We start from the raw sequence: 18,656 nt of genomic DNA on the forward strand, positions 1-18,656 counted from the left end.
GATGGCATCAGTCCAAGTTTGGATCATGGCTGAAGGATCCACCATTGTTTGTCAAGGTCTCAGTTCTTTGCATGAGATAATTAAAAAATATATTCACGAATGCAACCAGCTAAATATTGCTTATACTAACAGTTTGAGTTTCGTACCTTGCTCATATTTTCTTTCTGTTCCAAAGTCTTGCTCCAAGATCCACTTTAACACACTGGGGCAATCACAAAAGCAGCTGCTTATAAAGGATTGGTCCTCTCTTTCTCAGGTGGCACACCCCATACCTGTGATCAGCTGGACAGCAAAACAACGTCATTTTTCCAAGAGATAGTTTCACTTTACCCTTCTTTGAAATGGAAACTAACCTGTGACTTCAATCAGTAATTAGCTGTAATAGCCTGTTATTATATATTCATATTCATGTAGGTTTTACAATAGAAGATCATATGAATATAGTTGAGGTGTTTACTTGGCTAAATGTTAGAGAACTGCAACTAAACCTTTGAAATACAGTATGGGCTATATGCACAGTGTCCTCACGTGAGGAATGATCTAAAGACAGATCTTTCAAAGGTTTCATGGCACAATGAGATCAAAGTGACTCTCGCTGTATAAGATTGATGGGCCCATGGCTGGAACAGTACTGGGTATAAGCTCTGCTTCGAATTTGGCGCCAGCAAGATGGCGGAGAGGGACTATTAAATATGCGTTAGTTGGAACATTTCAAGTTGAAAGTGAAAACAAGTTGAAAACCTACTGTTTTTAGAGGATGCTTCTACAAGCAGTGGTACAGGACAGTCTCTGGATTTCAATAAAACCTTTTAAAAATCTGACTTTAGCTCATTCCTGAACCAGTCTAGACTTTCCAGCTAATGTGTCTGATCAATAGTGGTGGGATTTACACTTTTCTCACACTGGCAATGTCTCTGAGCTCTGAACACCTTCAGGTCGGTCATAACTACTGAAAATGGCAGCAGTTCAGGATAATGGTTTCCTGGTGGCTCCACACTGGATGGTCTTTGACAGTTATTTTGAGTCTTTTCTTGGCATTTTATTGGCAACAAAATATTACTTCTGAGGCTGCGTCCCAAGATTTTTTTTGTGTGTGTGTGTCAGATTTCAAGAGTGCTGCATCCTTCTGACCAACATCCCATTTTGTGTGAGGAAAAATAGCTGCATGATAATCCTGTACATTGCCATTACATGGGACACTTCAATCCAACAACCTTTGATTTTTGTACAGTTTGGAGTTTGAAAATGAGAAGAAGAAAAGAAAACACAATATGGTCAAAAACTCACTTGTCCACACAGTGTAATGCCAGTCTGTGATATTCTGAATTATTATATGAAAGCACCTCCTGGAACCGCCACCTTAACGTGGTGGAGGGGTTTGAGCACCCGAATGATCCTGGGGGCTCTGTTGTCGGGGCTTCGTGCCCCTGGTAGGGTCTCCCATGGCAAACTGGTCTTAGGTGACAGGTCAGACAAAGAGCGGTTCAGAAGCCTCTTATGAGAGACCAACAGGCCCGGTTAATCGTGAGGCCGTCCTTCTATGGACCCACCACCTGCAAGAGGAGCCATAAGGGGCTGGTGCAATGTGATTTGGGCAACTCCAACAGCTGCCCCCATGACCCGGAAACGGGAAAGTGAAAGAAAATGGATGGCTGGATGGATGGATAATATATGAAAGCACTCCACTTTCAAAGCATATAAAATTGATCATTTTATAGCAAGCCTTTTCTGTATGAGATTCGTGATTAAATTCAATGTTTTACCAAATTCATAACAAATCCATGGTGATATTCATGGGACTGGGGATGGGTTATTATCTTTACAATACAACTGCATATCTTCTAATGAGGTCACGGGATTAGTTTCAATTTCAGAAGAAGCCAAAGAGAAACTTAAGTGCTAGTTGTAATTCTGGAGTAGTTAGACTGGATTGCACAGATATGGGCCGTGCCACCTGACATGAAGATGACCAAGCCTCTTTTAAAGCACCTTTGCGCTTCCGTAGTGAAGTAGTCAATCCGAGAAAGACGTCAGACAGAGAACAGAAAAATGACAAAAAAGAAGGTATGGCAACAAATTATTTTGGATTTTAACTGTAAATTGTAAGCTAGACTATAATGAAACTGAATTTATTCAGACAATGTTTTGATAAAAGTGGATCTTCCTCAGGTCATCACTTGAAGAAGATCCATTCTGACAACGCCTTAAAAATGCTGTTGTAATGCAAGTAATAAATGCATTATAAAAGTAGAGGCAGGTTAAGGCTCAACTTGGCCCTATATCGCAGACAGGGGGCCCACTTCTAACAAGCAAATAAATGAACAAATACAAACAATTAAGAATAATAAATGGATGTTCATGAAAAATAAATCTGACTAATCACTAATGACCTTATACAAAGACCCCATGTGCCTGAGGAGGCCCAGCATGGAAACATTTAGATTCCAGTGCCTCCCTTATCCACTTTTCTGTGAGGGTGAATCCTGTGTTTTTTTTTTCCAGGCTCGTTCAAAAGGCCTGACTCCGTACCAGGGGAAGAGGCGCTGTTTTGGGATGTACCAATGCCACTTATGTTATAGGCAATGGATGAGCGGCAACTCCTGGGCCAACATGGGACAGGGGTGCAAAACGTGCCACGTCAACGTCTACCCTTACAAACAGGTCAGTCCCGCTTAAGTCCAGATTTAGACCTGGTTTAGGTTATTTCTTTGTGATCGGAGCAATGGTTACGAGTACATTAAAATGCCACTGCCAGTCAGTTGTCTTTGTTTTATTTTGTTACCTGACGTAGGCCTAGTACTGCATAATTCTACTTCGGTATTCAAAATGGCCGCCATAACAACAATAGTCACATGACTGAAAGGCACTGTCCATTTTAGTCGCTTGAAGATGACAAATGTACGTATTATTTTCAGTGGTTGTTTTTGTATTTGTACACAGTATCCATTGGAGGCCTCGGAGGAACTGGATAAATCAGATAAAAGAAAACAGCACCTTCAGCGCCTCTGTGAGAAGTGCAGGAGACTCGGCTACAACTGCCTTGAAGAGTGACCATGTTTAATCACCTCATGTTCATGTGGCACTTTGAAAGACTTTGAGAGGCCGATGTGAAGCTTTGAACTTTTCCCCTCGTGAGAAATGCTAAAAGTGCATTTTCTTCTTCTTGGATGATTTCGGCAGGAGCCATTCTAGACTGATATTAAACTATTTAAGATATGTTGTTTGCACTGTAATATCCATCAGGCTTCCAGGAAGGGAAGAGAAGAAAAGGTCCTTAAAATCATTAAATTCTGTAAAAAAAATAATAATAAAAAACTCAAAAAAACATGTGGAAACTTGAGGAAAAAGCCATATATAAATAGGATGATAATAAAACAGCCATATGACGTTAACATGCTAGATTTCCACTTATTTCTTTAATGTTCTGAGTGGTGAACAATGGGGCTGTCACGGAATTTCTGCAACATTTTTGGTAAAGATTGAACCGAAACCCTAACTTGGGACTCAGCTGTGAATTGCGAATATTGAGTGACTTTCTTCTTACAGAAGAAACAGTAGCTTTATCATGCAGTACTTTTTACTTCTACTTGAGTAAAACTATAATGAAGTATCTGTACTCTTACCTGAGCAAAAATAATTGGGTATCACTTTATATTATACCACGCGATTATCGTGATCAACCTTTATTGAAATCTCGATTAGATTAGAATTCAATGATTTGCCCAGCCCTACATAGATATAGAGAGAATGTTGTTTTGCATGCTTTCTGTCATTATATGTGTTCATTTATTCTTATGCATAAAAATGTCCAAAATTGTCTATATTTTTCAGCGACGAAATATAAATAAAGCCAAGTTTAAGGTTTTAGCCTCTACATTTCACTTGTATTTGAGTAAAATGAATTCAGAGTAACGTTCCTTTTACTTGAGTAAATATTTTGGCTACTCTACCCACCTCTGCTTATGCAAATAAAGCGTCCTGGTTCATTTGTATATGCTTATTGGTACATATAGTCAATGGTAGATATCGTACACAATTAATATTGTGGATTCAAGGTCCGTGTACTTTTGCGTTCATTGTATTTTCGATTTTAAAAGCAATCTGCAAAATCAAAAATTGAGATTTACATATTGTGTAAAAATATACTGACTATTTTTTTTTCTCCTGTGTCTATATAAGACATTCACTTGAGAATAGACTCTGCCAACAAAGACAATATAACAATTAACTTTTATAGATTACGCTGAATACTTTTCTGCGTCAACTCGAATACCCGGAAGTGAAACTGTCTTGATTAGGAGAATAGCGCTAATAAAACTTTAGTAGATCTGAGTGCTTTGGCTAAAAGATAAATTCCAAACGCTATTGACCCGCGATCAGCATCTGGCTTTCGCTCTGCTCACGTTCATAAACACCTCGTGCGCTTTGGCCATGTCAAGTGCCGTTTACGCACGGTTATCCCAGGAGCGCATCTGTAGCCTATGTTTGCGCTCCTGCCAAATGTGCTCAGTGCGTTCTGGAGATAGGAGATAGCGCGGCTCAGACCCTGTGTGCGAGGACTATGCCAGACTGGCATAAACAAATACGTAAAGATGCCCAAGGTATTAAGTGCCCGCACCGACCTGTTGCTCTCCAAAGCCGGCAGTGGCTGGGTGGAGTGTTAGGCTACCTGTTGTTCATTTAAGCCTAAATGCACTGTTCAGCCTGCTGATGCCATATCACATAATGTGAAGAATCATGTCAGAAATGTTATTCGGAACCATGTGCACAAATTAGGTCTCAAGCAATTATTTGAGCATTTACTGGAGGGGGGGCAGAGGATCCACGACAGTGCAGCGGATTCACCATGATGAAGTAAGTAAGTAAGCAAGCAAGCAAGTACTTGATGAAAAGGCTACTTTATTACTATGAGTACTGAGTAACTGTTTAAATATAAAAATCCTATAAGTTCCAAAGGATATACCAGAAAAATATAGATGATGTGACATGAGATATGAGAATATTGAATTGTTTAGAGAACAATTCAGAAAGAATGTAAATAGATTAAAGGAACAGGCCACCGTTTTCACATACTGAGATATGTTCTTACCTGAGCTGTCTGGTCTTTGTGCGTGTCCTCAGTCACGCAAAAAGACCAAAGATGTTAGTACTTGGCCTCTCCCAATGTATTCCTATAGCTCCAAACAGGGATGAAGTTGGAAGCCACCAAGCTCTTTTACGGGCACAAAGACCAGACAGCTACGTATCAACTCGTCTAAGCTCAGGCAACATATCACAATATGGAAAAATGGTGAACTATTCCTTTAAAAATATTGGCCGTATTATTACATTACAAATGCAGCCTATAACAGAAACATTATCATTCAATATGATCATGTCATGTGTGTCATCTTTATTCTTGCCATGATTACAGTTTCCTAATTGTGTTCTTAGTGAGTGAGGCCTGACCCCATACCAGGGGAAAAGGCGCTGTTGGGGGGAGTTCAAATGTCCTGAGTGTAATAACACATGGAGCAGTGGCAACTCCTGGGCCAACAAGGGCCAGGAGTGCATTCATTGTATGATCAACGTTTACCCCCATGCACAGGTCAGTCCGTCTTCAGCTCTTGTAATGCCGGTTTAGTCCTTCTTAAAACAGCCTAAAACTGAGATGAAAGTTTTCATCCGGCCCAAAATAACCCTGCCCATTTTGAGATTATTGATACAGCAAAGTATATAAAAAAAAAAATCTTCTCTCTAGAGGAAATTGGAGAATATGACGCATTCTGGTGGACCACATCTTGAAGACCTCTGTGAAATGTGCAAAGATCTGGGCTACAGCTGCCGAGACTACAGCCCCTGTCGATGTATGTTTTTTTTTACAAGTGTTCCTGATTTTCAGCTTTAGTCAGTAAGAACAAAAGGAAAAAAAAAAGCACAAATGTTTCTTAGTTACTTAAATGAAGAGATCGGAGTTGGGCTTGATGGCTTGTTGTTGAAAAACAGGTTAAACTTCGTAAAGCGTTTACTTTAGGTTCAGATGTGAATGTGGTTCGTGATAAATGAAGCCTAGGCGTTAATTCAACATGGTGGACTAATTTCAGCATCACCTCCAGCCAATGAATGCTTCAGAGAGGGCCACACCTCCATCAACCGAAGAGCCTCTGCAGCAGCCAATCATCGCCCTCGGTCCCGCTTTTAAGCCTCAGCAATCATGGTTCGTTCGCTTCCCAGCTGTGCTGCGACCCTCCTCCGCCCCATCTCCGCCTCTTTCGTCCACGGCTTCTCCCTGCTGCATCTTCACAGGTCTTCCATACCACCACCAGTGTCCAGGCTCCGAGGAAGACATCTTAAACTCCAACCTGCTCATCCATACTGACTTTCATACATCGATGTCGACCGCCGGGGTCTGATCGACAAAACTATTTACATGTCAATAAATCTTCCTAATCGCTGCTTTTGTCTGTTTGAGTCTATCCAGGTTGAATTGGGTTTTCCAAGATTTATTTTGGCACCTCAGCCTGAGTGAAGCTTCATGTTTAAACTGTTTTTTCCTAAAATAATGCTGCATTATACAATATTCAAGTGGATCAAAAGCTGTTGTTTGAAAATGCTACATTTACATTTAGATTATATTTTCCACTGAAAACCTCTGAATACCTCTGTTCTTTCAAATACTTTAACTCCTTAAGTTAATATTGATTAACATTAACACTTAAGTTGTAATTTTATGTATCAAACATGTTAAATACATTGTTGGAAACTTCATTTGTTTCTCTTTTTTACATTATTACACTCATATATCTGCACTTTTATTTAGTTTAGCAGTTAATTTCTCTCAAATGTAAATGCTCCTTGACATATTTATAATGTGCATGACACCATACATTTTATCTTGATTTCAAAAGCGTTTGAAACATGCATTTGTGGATTAAATTACAAAGTCATGACAATCTCATGGCTATTTTCATTCATAGGACATGATTCAGCATCATTCTTACACCATTGTGGGTGAATAAAAACTGACTGGATTGGTTTCAATTTCAGAGGAATGGAAAGTGAAACTTAAGTGCTTGCTTGATCACCAGTGTTATTCTGTCAGCTGTTGCACCAATACGGGACGTCCCACCGGACATGAGGACATGAGGTTCAGTCCTGTATAAAAGCAGCTTGTAGCAGTGAGTTGAGTGAGTGAGCAAGTAATCAATCCGAGGAAGACGACAGACAGAACAGAAAAATGAACACAAATAAGGTATGACACTGAACCTTCTTGGACTTGAATGTGTAAACTGTGTGTAAACTAGAAACTAGAAGAAACAGTGTAGAATTAAACAAGATTTTTATTTTTTATTTTATTGATATTGAAAGATATAGCATCTTGTAAAAATAGTGGTTTAAATAATCAAAAATGGTCTGGATGATTGTGTTTCTTTTGGAGGAAACTCAGAAGATTTCTTGAGCTTTAGACCACATTATTATACTTCTCTTTATGATAAACATATCTTAAATTCTGGATTATGTTTTGAATAAATCTTGTTTATTTGGTCAGAAACTAAAGGCAATCTTTGTAATTCTGCACGATCAATGAAAGATAGACCTACTCCTTCACATCAAAACATGGCTTTCATGATGACTCTCTAAAAGGAACTTCGAGCAGAATAAGCTGGGTGCGGTTCATCCTGTTTTCCATGAGGCTGGTGCAACATTTTGCCAAATCCCTGCAAATCCGGTGCTTATTTTAATTCATGAACACCTCTTTAAGCATTTTGTGTTCGCAGAAGTGCTGTCACTCTGTTATGATAACGTTGATCTATTTCTGGAGTCACTGGATTGGTTTCAATTTCAGAGGAAACTAGAGTGAAATGAAACTTAAGGTTGGCTGAGTCCGTGTTGTTGTGAGACAAAGGACGTCCCACTTGACCTCACATAACCCCGTACCAATGCAGCTTCTGTTTATTCTATTCATACTTACTCATCATTTATTTGATTTGAACAAGAATAAAAAGGAAGAAAAAAAGTAACCAACCAAAGGGGAGATGATTTAAAATATTTAACTATCTAGCATGTGTTATTTCTTCTATATCAGGGGTCGGCAAGTTTGCATCACAGAGGGCCGATTTTCATCATAGCCAAAACATCAGGGTCTGAACCTCACCATTGTAGCCAAAAATTAAGAACAATTTTCTGCAAATGCCAATGTTTTACATCAGTGGTTCTAAAGTGAGACCCGCCATTACCTTAATGACATTTGTCATATATCTTATAAGATATTGTATTTACCGCACACGTTTTTTTTTAACAAGCCGTAGATTTGCTTTTAAGACTCCAAACAGACTCCAATGTGTTTCCGTGTAGTTTCAGATGGAAAATATTGAAAAAAAAGTTCCCTACAGGCTCACGACCCACTTTTGAGCCCCGACCCACCAGTTGAGAATCACTGTTTTACATCATATATGACCAAGTGGGATGTTCTGCAAAGACATTTAAAAAATACACTATAAAAAGATCCCTTATTGGTATAATAATATTTCTCAAAATCATATTGGGGGCCAGAGGTTCTGTGCTGACGTTGCCAACCCCTGTTCTATATTATATCTAAAAGTAATACCACTTCCTCACTTCCTCCTCATATAAAGACCGTATGTGCCTGAGCAAACATTGCACAACTGGTTTAAAAACAATGCTTTTTTTTTTTCTTCTTTATTTGATAACTTTGAGTCCAAATCTTTACACCAAACTGATCTGTGTTTGTTTTTTCTTTTCAGACTCGTTCCCAAGGAGCTGGCCTGACTCCGTACCAGGGGGACAGGCGCTGTTTTGGGGAGTACCAATGTTCCAAATGTAATAGGAAGTGGATGAGTGGAAACTCCTGGGCCGACATGGGACAGGACTGCCAAACGTGCAACATCAAAGTCTACCCCCATAAACAGGTCAGTCCTGGTCCTGTCCCGGCTGGGTTGATGCTAAAGACTATCCCGGGTTAGGTCGTGGTTTAGAGCTCGTACAAATGCCTGTTCATTACAAGTAACAATGAGTTTCAAGTTTTGGATAAAGAATTCATGGGAACTGGTCTGATCAGATGGTTTTGTAGAGCAGTTTTCATTGCCTACTGATGAAGAAAAGTCAGATAGAAGAATAGCTTTTGGTGAATAGTGAAAGTGGGAAAAGTCATGTGATGCAGTGGGAAAGACATGAGAAATTAAAACGTACATTACATCAAGGTCACGTGAACAGATAGAAATGGGTCACAAAAGATTGTTAGAACACAAAGTTAGAAAACAATATTACACGTTATATGCAAAAATAGCTAGAGGCCATAAGCGCCACTGCATGTCTCGTAGCATGTTGTGTTTTTTTACTCATTAATTGTCCGTGAGAGTAAATACTACACAGAAAAGACAAAGGGAGAGAGGGTTATTGTACATCTAATTACACAATGGAGACATTTATTTTCACTCAAACGTGGCTGTAAATACTTTTTAAGTGGCGCTAGCCCACAGTTAGCTTTGCCGTTAGCTTCTTCTGCATGATTCTATTAGTGTGTATTGGTGACTCCGACCCGGTGAGAGTGAAGTTGCACTTGTGGTTTTCTGGCCAGAGACACCGGGGGAAGATGAAAGACCCCCCAGTCATTACATTAACACTTGTATTACCCCAGAGGGACTATGAAAAGGATTTATTAAGGTAAACAAGTTACTTAGTACTGCTTTAAAGAAGAACTAAGTAACTTAAAAAATCCTTTCTGTAGTCCCTCTGGGGGGTAACACAAGTGTTAATGGGATGATTGAGGGGTCTTTTATCTTCCCCGGTGTCTCTGGCCTGCAAACCACAATTGCAACTTTGCCTGTTCCGGGTCAGAGCCACCAATACACACTAATGGAATCACAAAGTAGAAGCTAACAAGCTAACGGGCGAAGCTAACTGCGAGCTAGCGCCACTTAAACAGTATTTACAGCCATGTTTGAGTGCAAAAAATGTCTCCATTGTGGATGTACAATATCCCTCTCTTGTGTCAGTGTAGTAGTTACTCTCACGGACAATTAATGAGTAAAAAAAAACGTAACATGCTACGACACCTGCAGTGGCGCTTATGGCCTCTAGGGGCATGAGTTACTTAGTACTGCTTTAAACGCCGACGAATGGAGTGAAATTTGGATATTAGAAAAATCTGGCAAAATAATATTGAACATTTCATAAAAACATTTAGTCGAATATGCTTTGGATCATCATTTTTTTTCTTTTTCTTATGAATTTATGGCATACAAGATAAATAAATTCAGATGTAATGCCTACTTGAAACAACTGTAGTGCTTCAGTCGCATCACAGTTCCTGTAATGACTCAAAAAACTTTCTTTCTCTATGTAAATCTAACTTTGTTGAATATGTGGGACATTATCTAAACAGGTGGGACGGGGACAAAGGTCTGTGTCTATGTAACTGTGCAGTGCAACCAAGAGAGCGACAGGTGGACCTATGGCTTTAGTAGATAGTTTAGTTCAGTAACAGCTTTAGTCCTGCTTTAGTTTATTCTCGGATTATTGCCATTTTTGTGGTTTACAATCAAAGTTATCCTGCTCTCTATGAACAGTTTGACTTTGGTAATATTTAAGACCCGCATAGTCACTTAAAGTTGGTCATTATTTTCTATGGTGGTTTGTGAAGTACAAAATGAGTTCATAGAGTAACTTCAAGCTCTCCTCCTGCAGCGTCCATTGGAGAAGCCGGATGGACTGGACGTATCAGACGACACCAAGCAGCACCTTCAGCACCTCTGTGAGAAGTGCAAGAAACTGGGCCACAACTGTCGCATCCGCAGCCGCTGGTGACCGGGTTTCAACATGGAGGAACTGCTCAGCGCAACAGACCTGCTTAAACTGCACTTTTAGATACTTCGAGGCACCAAAATGAAGCCATGTTATCTTTTTTTCTGGTGTTCCACTATTTCCCTCATGATAGACACGCCTGGAGCTGTGTTGTTTCCTAATTTCATTCATGCATATTTGAGTAATCTTTGTCTATTTTTATTGCACACACTTGTCGTTTTGTAATGCTACTGTTTATCTTTATGTTTCATGTTGCTTCTTTGCACCACAGAAAAATCCCTTGTTTGTGAACCCTGTCACTGAAAATGGCATTAAAACCTATTGTGAGTCTGATTCTTCTGATCGTGTTCCCTACAAAACATAATCATGCAACAGAGAGAACAAAGAATTAGGCAGGCTTTACATTTACAAGGACCTTTAACGTTACTTATTAGTATCTTTGAACAATATATTATTTTTACGGTCGTAGCGACAAAAATTTGACAAAAAAAATGACAAAAAATTGACAAAAAAAGACAAAAATGTGACAAAATGTGACAAAAAAATGACAAAAAATGGATTAAAAAATGACAAAAATGTGATAAAAACGTGACAAAAATGTGACAAAAAATTGACAAAATGTGACCAAAAAATGACCAAATAAATGACTAAAATGTGATAAAAACTTGCCAAAAATGTGACAAAAAATGACAAAAATGTGACAAAAAATGGATTAAGAAAATGACAAAAATGTGAAAGAAAATGACAAAAAAGACAAAAATGTGACAAAAATGCGATAAAAAATTGACAAAAAAATGACCAAAAAAATGACTAAAATGTGATAAAAACTTGCCAAAAATGTGCCAAAAATGTGACAAAAAAATGACAAAAAATGGATTAAGAAAATGACAAAAATGTGAAAGAAAATGACAAAAAAAAGACAAAAATGTGACAAAAATGCGATAAAAAATGCGATAAAAAAAGGACGAAAAAAGGACAAAAATGTGATAAAATTTTTACAAAAAAATTACAAACATTTGACAAAAATGTGACAAAAAATGACCAAAAAGTTACAAAAATGAGTTGAATACCCCACAAAAAAATGATGGAAAAAAAAAAATCTGATGACTTGAGGAAAAAGATCATCTCGGTTCAGGCGGGAGTTAAGAGGTTAAACTGCCTACCTGTCCATGTGTGTCATCCATGTGCACGGACGAGATCACGTGATTCCGTCAGTTCTCTGTCAAACACACTTTCTTTTTACTCATTATATTAGCTGTCATCTCTATGCAAAAACATCTTGTTCTTTGAAAGATCAAAATAAAGTTAATGTATTCATTTATTTTTATTTCACCCCGTTCTCCCTCCGTAATGGTTCGCCCCGCCCTGGCCATTTAAAACTTGCAGACTGCACCAGCGTGACCCGATCAGACCTGCACGAGCGAATTCAAAACAAAGGATAAAGACGGATAAATCAGCGCTATGGGTCCCATAAGAAAGGTATTCGACACGTGCGTTTTGTTCGTGACCGGTGAAAGCCGAGATCGTTTAAAAAAAAAGTGAGACTAAAGATGGCGGTAAATTTAAATAGTTACTGAAGTCAAGTGGAATCGTGCAGAATTTGCTAGCTTAAATATCCTTCCTTGACGATCACAACAGGCTTGAGTTTGGACCACTTTTATTTGGAGACTATTTTGGATCAAAAGGCCAAATCAAGTCTGCACAATGATGGATCCTGTGCAGCTATGACTCAGAACATCCGGGTTACAAAACTTTTCAGGCTAATGAAGTTATGTTACAATGTCATTTTGTATAATTGCATGATGTAAAAAGCATGCATATTGTTTAAAATGCATGAATAACCACTAAAAACATGTTTGGTAGGGTATGTGTTCTGTATAAGAGTGAGTGAGTGGATGGTGCAGATTGTCAGTCTACCCCAGGGCAGCTGTGGCTACTTGGCAAACTTACCACAACCGAGCATAGAGTGAAATGTAAATTGCCCTATGTAAAAGCACTTTCTGACCATGTCTGTGAACGGTGCTGTGCAAATAAAGTTATTTCTGTTCCAACAAATGGACACCAGACGAGGAGCAAAAGGCTAAAGGTAAGTATTTATTGTCCAGGTGAGTAGGGGGGGGCGGGTGGTGGAGCTGCCAGAATCTCTCAGGTAAGTTGTAGACCAGGTAGGCAACGACAGTGAGGAGGAGAAGGGTAAGTAGAATTCCAAAAAAAACAGTAACCGTGTGTCAGATGTAACAATCTGGCAGGTGCCCTGAGTCTATGAATGGAGTCTGATTGAGGATCAGGTGCAGGTGCTCCCAGGAGACTCCACCCAAACACATACAGTTGCATCCAGTGTTAATTTTGACAACATCTTTTAATTTAGTTTTAGTCTTTTGACGAAAATGTAATTCGATTTTAGACTAGTTTTAGTCAAAAAAATATCTTCAATTTTAGTCTAGTTTTAGTCGACTAAAATTGCAAGTAAATTTAGTCGACTAAATTTAAGACGAATTTAGTCGACTTTGCATTGATGACATTCATTATAATCATATTTAATCTTGTTCCTCTGCTTCATGGAGCTGCTCCACATGAACAAAGCACAAACCTGTTCATTTGGCAGTGAATTTAAATGATCTGAGGCTCTTTCAGACGGTCAATAGAAGTTTGGATGATTTTAGTCTCTCCTTTTCATTTTTATTTAGTCTTTTTTTAGTCGACTAAAATATCACAACATTTTAGTCACAGTTTTAGTCTCATGAAAAACTTTAAATTTAGTTTTAGTCCAATTTTAGTCGTCAAAAATAACACTTTGACTAAAATTAAGACTAAATATTTTAGTCGACGAAATTAACACTGGTTGCATCTGAATTCCTCAAATACATAGCTCTTATGCCCTGATCCTATTACACACAATTACAATGACATATTTAAGACACTGTTCTTTATTTTGTTTTTAGGATAAACTCTATCGAGCCCTGACACCGTACCATGATTGGAGACGACGAGCTTCCAATCTGTTTAACGTCAATGTTGTCAACTTCTACCCCCCTCACGCACAGGTTAGTCCCGACTCCGTTCTTAATCAGTCCTCCTTTAATGAGTCCCAGTTTAGTCCTTCCAAAGAGCCTAAAACAGAAATGGAGCTGAGCTGAGAGTTTCGATCAGATCCCAAACAATCCATCCAACCACATCAGCCTGAAGCCGAAATGAGTTTGTTTTGTTGCAATGTCTAATCAGGAGTTTGCTCTTCCCAGCCTGACTGAGAAACTGACTGAAGGTGCATTTGGGTTTAAACGTGTGTGTATATATAGATTTTTGTCATTAAATTACACTTTACCCTGGCTCACACGTGGGATTCATTTATCCCGAGATCGTCACATGGCGGCAGGAGCAACAAATCCATCAGATTTATTTTCTAGCAGTGAAGCTTCGAATGATGTTTTTGCTGGTGCTGTAGAGGAGGTCTGCTGCAGCAAGTGAATATTTCCTGTGTAAGATTATTCAAACATGCATGAATGGCTCGCAACCCAATTCCACGTATGTTTTTTTTTTTTTTTTTGAAGGAATGAGATTGTAACATGGCAACAAGCTCCAAAATGTCCTTTATATTTATTACAATATTATTTCTTCCAATTTTATTTTATGTTTCATATATAAAAGCAAATTGTTAATGGTCACAGCTTATGTAGCACTTTTCTTGCTTCATTGGGCCTAAAATTCTCTACAGCAGCCCATTCCCAAAGTCAAGGACATCGCGGCCCCCCTTATTAATCAAATAATCACTCAGGGCTCCCGAAATCATAATAATTTACTCCGTTCAAAGGAATTTTTTATTATTGAACAGCTAAAATCACATACAAAGTAACATCTAGCAATGACTGAAGGCTAAATACTGTTTTAAACTAGTGCATTAGTCAAAATAAATGTATTTTTCCTTTTTCAAAATGATATATATATATTTTTTTTCATTTTGCTTGTTTTGTAGAGAAGCTTTGAGGGCCCCCCTTTAGTGCCTCTGAGGCCCCCCAGAGGGCCCTGGACCTCACTTTGGGAACCAACGCTCTACAACAGGGTACCACTCACCCATTCACACTCTCATTCACACACCATTGTACGCAGACACTGGAGGCAAGGTGGGTGAAGTGTCTTGCCCAAGGACACAACGACAGTGGGCGTCTTCAGGAGCTGTTATTCAAACTAGAGATGCACCGATCCAGCTTTTTAGCTTCCGATACTGAGGGTTTGAGAATCTGCCGATATTAACCGATACTAATAGACTTTTTAAAAGTATCTTTCTCTGAGTGAAAAAGTGACTGATCCTCTTATCTTCATTCTGAGATCAATTCTTATATTTTCTTGTCATGATGTTACAGATCAGTTATATCTATTAATAAACTATTGTAAAAACATTTAACAAAGATCACTGGATTTTTGTCATTATCCATGGGACAGGGACCTTGATTAGTTGCAGCGAACAATAGCATGCTGCTGCTAACTTTAGCTTGCTGCTGCTAGCCGTTGCATTTTGCACGGTGATCAAAAATACGTTTGTGGATGTTAAAACTAACATACAGCATGCATCAGTTGAGTATTAGATATTATCGATACTGAAAAAGTACAATACCAGTCCGATACCAGTATCAAAGAGGTACATCCCTAATTCAAACCCCCGACCTTCCGCTCATGAGACATGATCGGGTTGTCTCATGATCCCCAGTGAACACCAATAGTATTTTATCATAAATAATACATATAAATATAAATACATCATAACATTTCTTCTTCCATTCTTACTTTAACACATGAGAAAAGTGCTGTATTAATACGCTTCCATTCCAATACAAAAACATCACCTTTCGAGACATGTCATGGGTCAACAGGTCCTTTTTTGTTTTTAGGATCTCCCTGAGCTATTCCTGACGCCGTACCAGGGGAGACACCGAGCTTGGGGAAAGTTCCGATGTCTCAGGTGTAATAAAAGATGGACCAGCAACAGCACCTGGGCCAACACTGGACAGGAGTGCGAAAACTGCTACGTCATTGTGTACCCCCATAAACAGGTCCGTTCATTACACAACTCCAAACAGGTTTTTATTGAGGGAAAAGTATTAACATGATAACGAGCTCTAAAAAAATAGCTTGGCTCGAGATCAGAACCACCTTGTTGGATTTTAAAGGGATACTTGCCAAAAAAAGACTTAGAAAAGGCGATACACGCCTTCATCACTTCAAGGTTGGATTATTGTAACTCCCTTTACACAGGGCTGGACCTTAAATCCCTCCAGCGCCTGCAGGGAGTCCAAAATGCCGCAGCCCGCCTGCTGACCGGCACAAGAAAATGGGAGCACATCACTCCCATTCTGTCCTCTTTACATTGGCTACCAGTTCCCTTTCGTATCAAGTTTAAAATTCTGCTGATTGTTTTTAAATGCCTAAATTCGCTGGCACTTAAGTATCTGTCAGAACTGCTGCAGCTCTACTGTCCTTCCAGAGCTCTGAGGTCTGCTGACCAGCTTCTTTTGTCTGTTCCTAAATCCAAGCGTCTGTCCAGAGGTGACCGGGCCTTCTCAGTGGCCCCTAATCTTTGGAACAGCCTTCCTCTACATGTGCGCTCGGCTCAGTCTGTAGAGGAGTTTAAAACCAAATTAAAAACTCATCTTTTTGCTTTGGCCTTCGGTTCCATGTAGACCAGATACAGTTTGTGCCTTTTATATATTACCTGTGTTTAACTTTTATTGTGTTTATTGTACATATTGTTACTGTTCTTGTACAGCACTTTGGTCGACAATGGTTGTTTTTAAATGTGCTTTATAAATAAAATTGACATTGACATATTTCAGAATTATTGGCAGAGGGCCTCATTTCCTAGTTATCCAGAGTGTTGCTGATTTCTGGAGATATTTTTTTTGTAATTTATGCAGTTCTTATATTTGAAGAGTTTCGTGGTGCAAGGCTAGTGCATTTCTATGGTGTCAGCTAGCCTGCATTAAAAACAGTATGACCCGCTCCACAGTGCACCTGACTAGACGCCAGACTAACCATATAAATGTCTGTCAATAGAATAATTTTAACAATTTTGCATTAAAAATAACATATTTGAGCAGCATCAGCTTTGTGGGTATAAGTGGCGGAGTGATCTGTTAGAAAATAGTCCCTCAAAATGCGATCATTCATGTGATGCAAGGTCAGTTATATTCCAAAAATTATATCGACAGACATTTATATGGTTAGTCTGGTGTTATAAGTGATTTGCCTCAGGTGCTCTGTGGAGCGGGTCAGACTGTCTTTAATGCAGGCTAGCTGATACCATAGAAATGCGCTAGCCTTGCATTAGCCTAGCGCCACGAAACTCTTCAAATATAAGAACTGCATGAATTACAAAAAAAAAAAAAATCTCCAGAAATCAGCAACACTCTGGATAACTAGGAAATGAGGCCCTATGTCAAAAATTCTGAAATCTCCCTTTTAAGAATGGTAGATTTAGGAAAAACATAGAAATGTAATGCAAGTCTTTTCCACAGGTCAAATTGGGGCAGGGTAATGAGCAAGATGGAGAACCGAAAGAGCTGAATGATGAACAACTTGAGGAAAAGCCAATTAAGAGAGAATCACATGAAGAAGAAGAATGGTATGAACAAGGAACACATCATATGGACTTCTGTGAAATGTGCCAAAAGCCGCAGTACAGGTGCGGCCACTACATGTACCACTGAGTGAAAAAGTATACTTTATTTTTTATATAGTCCTTATTAGTATTTTCTGTTAGTTTTAAAGAATAAATGAAAAGATCAGTGTTCACTTTATGTTCAGATTGTGAAAAAATTATTTTATGTACAGTATGCTATTTTCTAATGTTAGTCTGTTCATTCCTAGAATAATGTTCTTTGTATTTTACAATGTTGAATATAGTGGATCAAAAGCTGGTTGCATCTACGACTTTAGCATTTAGATGTTTTGCACTGTTTACACACCGCTGTTCTTTTAAAAGTAATTTTGTGAGAATAAATATATTGTTTGATTGTTGATTTGCCTCTTTAACGTCATTACTTTCAACCATCAGTAGAAGCATAAATGATCATAGAAAACTCAACCTTTCCCAATGGTTTTGATCTTCACACATTAGACAGGACTCTTCACTTCTCTGAAACATCTGGGAGAAATCATTTATGGTCTAAGTTAATCAGATGTGAGTCAGTGATGGTTTGTGAGCTGAAATCTGAGACCAAAACCAAAGTCCCCTGCAAAGAAGAGTTTCAGGAATTACGTGCCACTTCATGCTCCTGTCCTGTGTGCAGAAAAAGTTTGTTTCCATTTCCCCAGCTTGTATTTACTACCATATCAAATAACCATGCAACAAAATACTTCAATAGAAAAAAGCCTTTATTTCAAGACAATTTCCCAAAGCCCGAGAAACAATCTTTCACATTTAGTTTGGTGCAGTTAAGAAAGAGCGAGTTACAGATGTTTGCATTGAGGTTTCATAACAGTTATTTATGTCCAGTGTTTTGTCTATGGGAGAGAGAAAGTGGCGACATTTTGGAGAAGCAGAAAAGGAGTAAAATTATTGAAAGGAGCAGACTAAAGTAAATAATTTGTCATGATTTTTATAATTTTTCTTATTTTGGCACAATTTGAAAGCATAAATGGGAAATGAAATAAAGCATATTGTGAAAGACTAGCAGTTCCCTAACTATTGACAGCAAATAACATTAAAACAAATATATATCTTGGCTCTCACCACCAGATCTGATCTCCTATGACTATAGCTTAAGTGGTTCTAAACAAGTATAAAAACCCAAAGAGTTCTCCTGGGCTGCATTTACTTCTAAACTAGAAATGAGTCATTTTTTTTAGTACATCTGCCCTTA

At 38.6% G+C, this 18,656-nt stretch overlaps 1 protein-coding gene and 1 long non-coding RNA gene across 3 annotated transcripts in view; both read left to right on the forward strand.

Annotated features, from left to right (window-relative positions):
- LOC306978668 overlaps positions 1-18,656 on the forward strand; it is a 428,827-nt gene that overhangs the window by 238,388 nt on the left and 171,783 nt on the right. The window lies entirely within an intron of this gene.
- LOC306978653 (zinc finger CCHC domain-containing protein 24-like) lies at positions 2,014-10,962 on the forward strand. 2 transcript variants are annotated; one of them, XM_079577308.1, is made up of 3 exons: positions 2,014-2,064; positions 8,745-8,909; positions 10,687-10,962. In XM_079577308.1, exons 1-3 carry the CDS (start codon positions 2,050-2,052, stop codon positions 10,804-10,806), a joined length of 300 nt encoding a protein of 99 aa, XP_079433434.1. In that variant the 5' UTR covers positions 2,014-2,049; the 3' UTR covers positions 10,807-10,962. The 2 variants fall into 2 exon arrangements, with proteins under 2 accessions (XP_079433434.1, XP_079433435.1); XM_079577309.1 differs by lacking the exon at positions 2,014-2,064 and adding an exon at positions 7,212-7,231 and having other exon boundaries at positions 10,687-10,961.

This window comes from Gobius niger (genome assembly GCF_951799975.1).
Source record: "Gobius niger genome assembly, chromosome: 19".
In the NCBI taxonomy this organism is placed as follows: domain Eukaryota; kingdom Metazoa; phylum Chordata; class Actinopteri; order Gobiiformes; family Gobiidae; genus Gobius; species Gobius niger.

Coding starts and splice junctions, on each gene's coding strand:
- LOC306978653 (XM_079577308.1), top strand. Junction 8,910..10,686: donor AAGTCTACCCCCATAAACAG/GTCAGTCCTGGT, acceptor CTCCTCCTGCAG/CGTCCATTGGAGAAGCCGGA.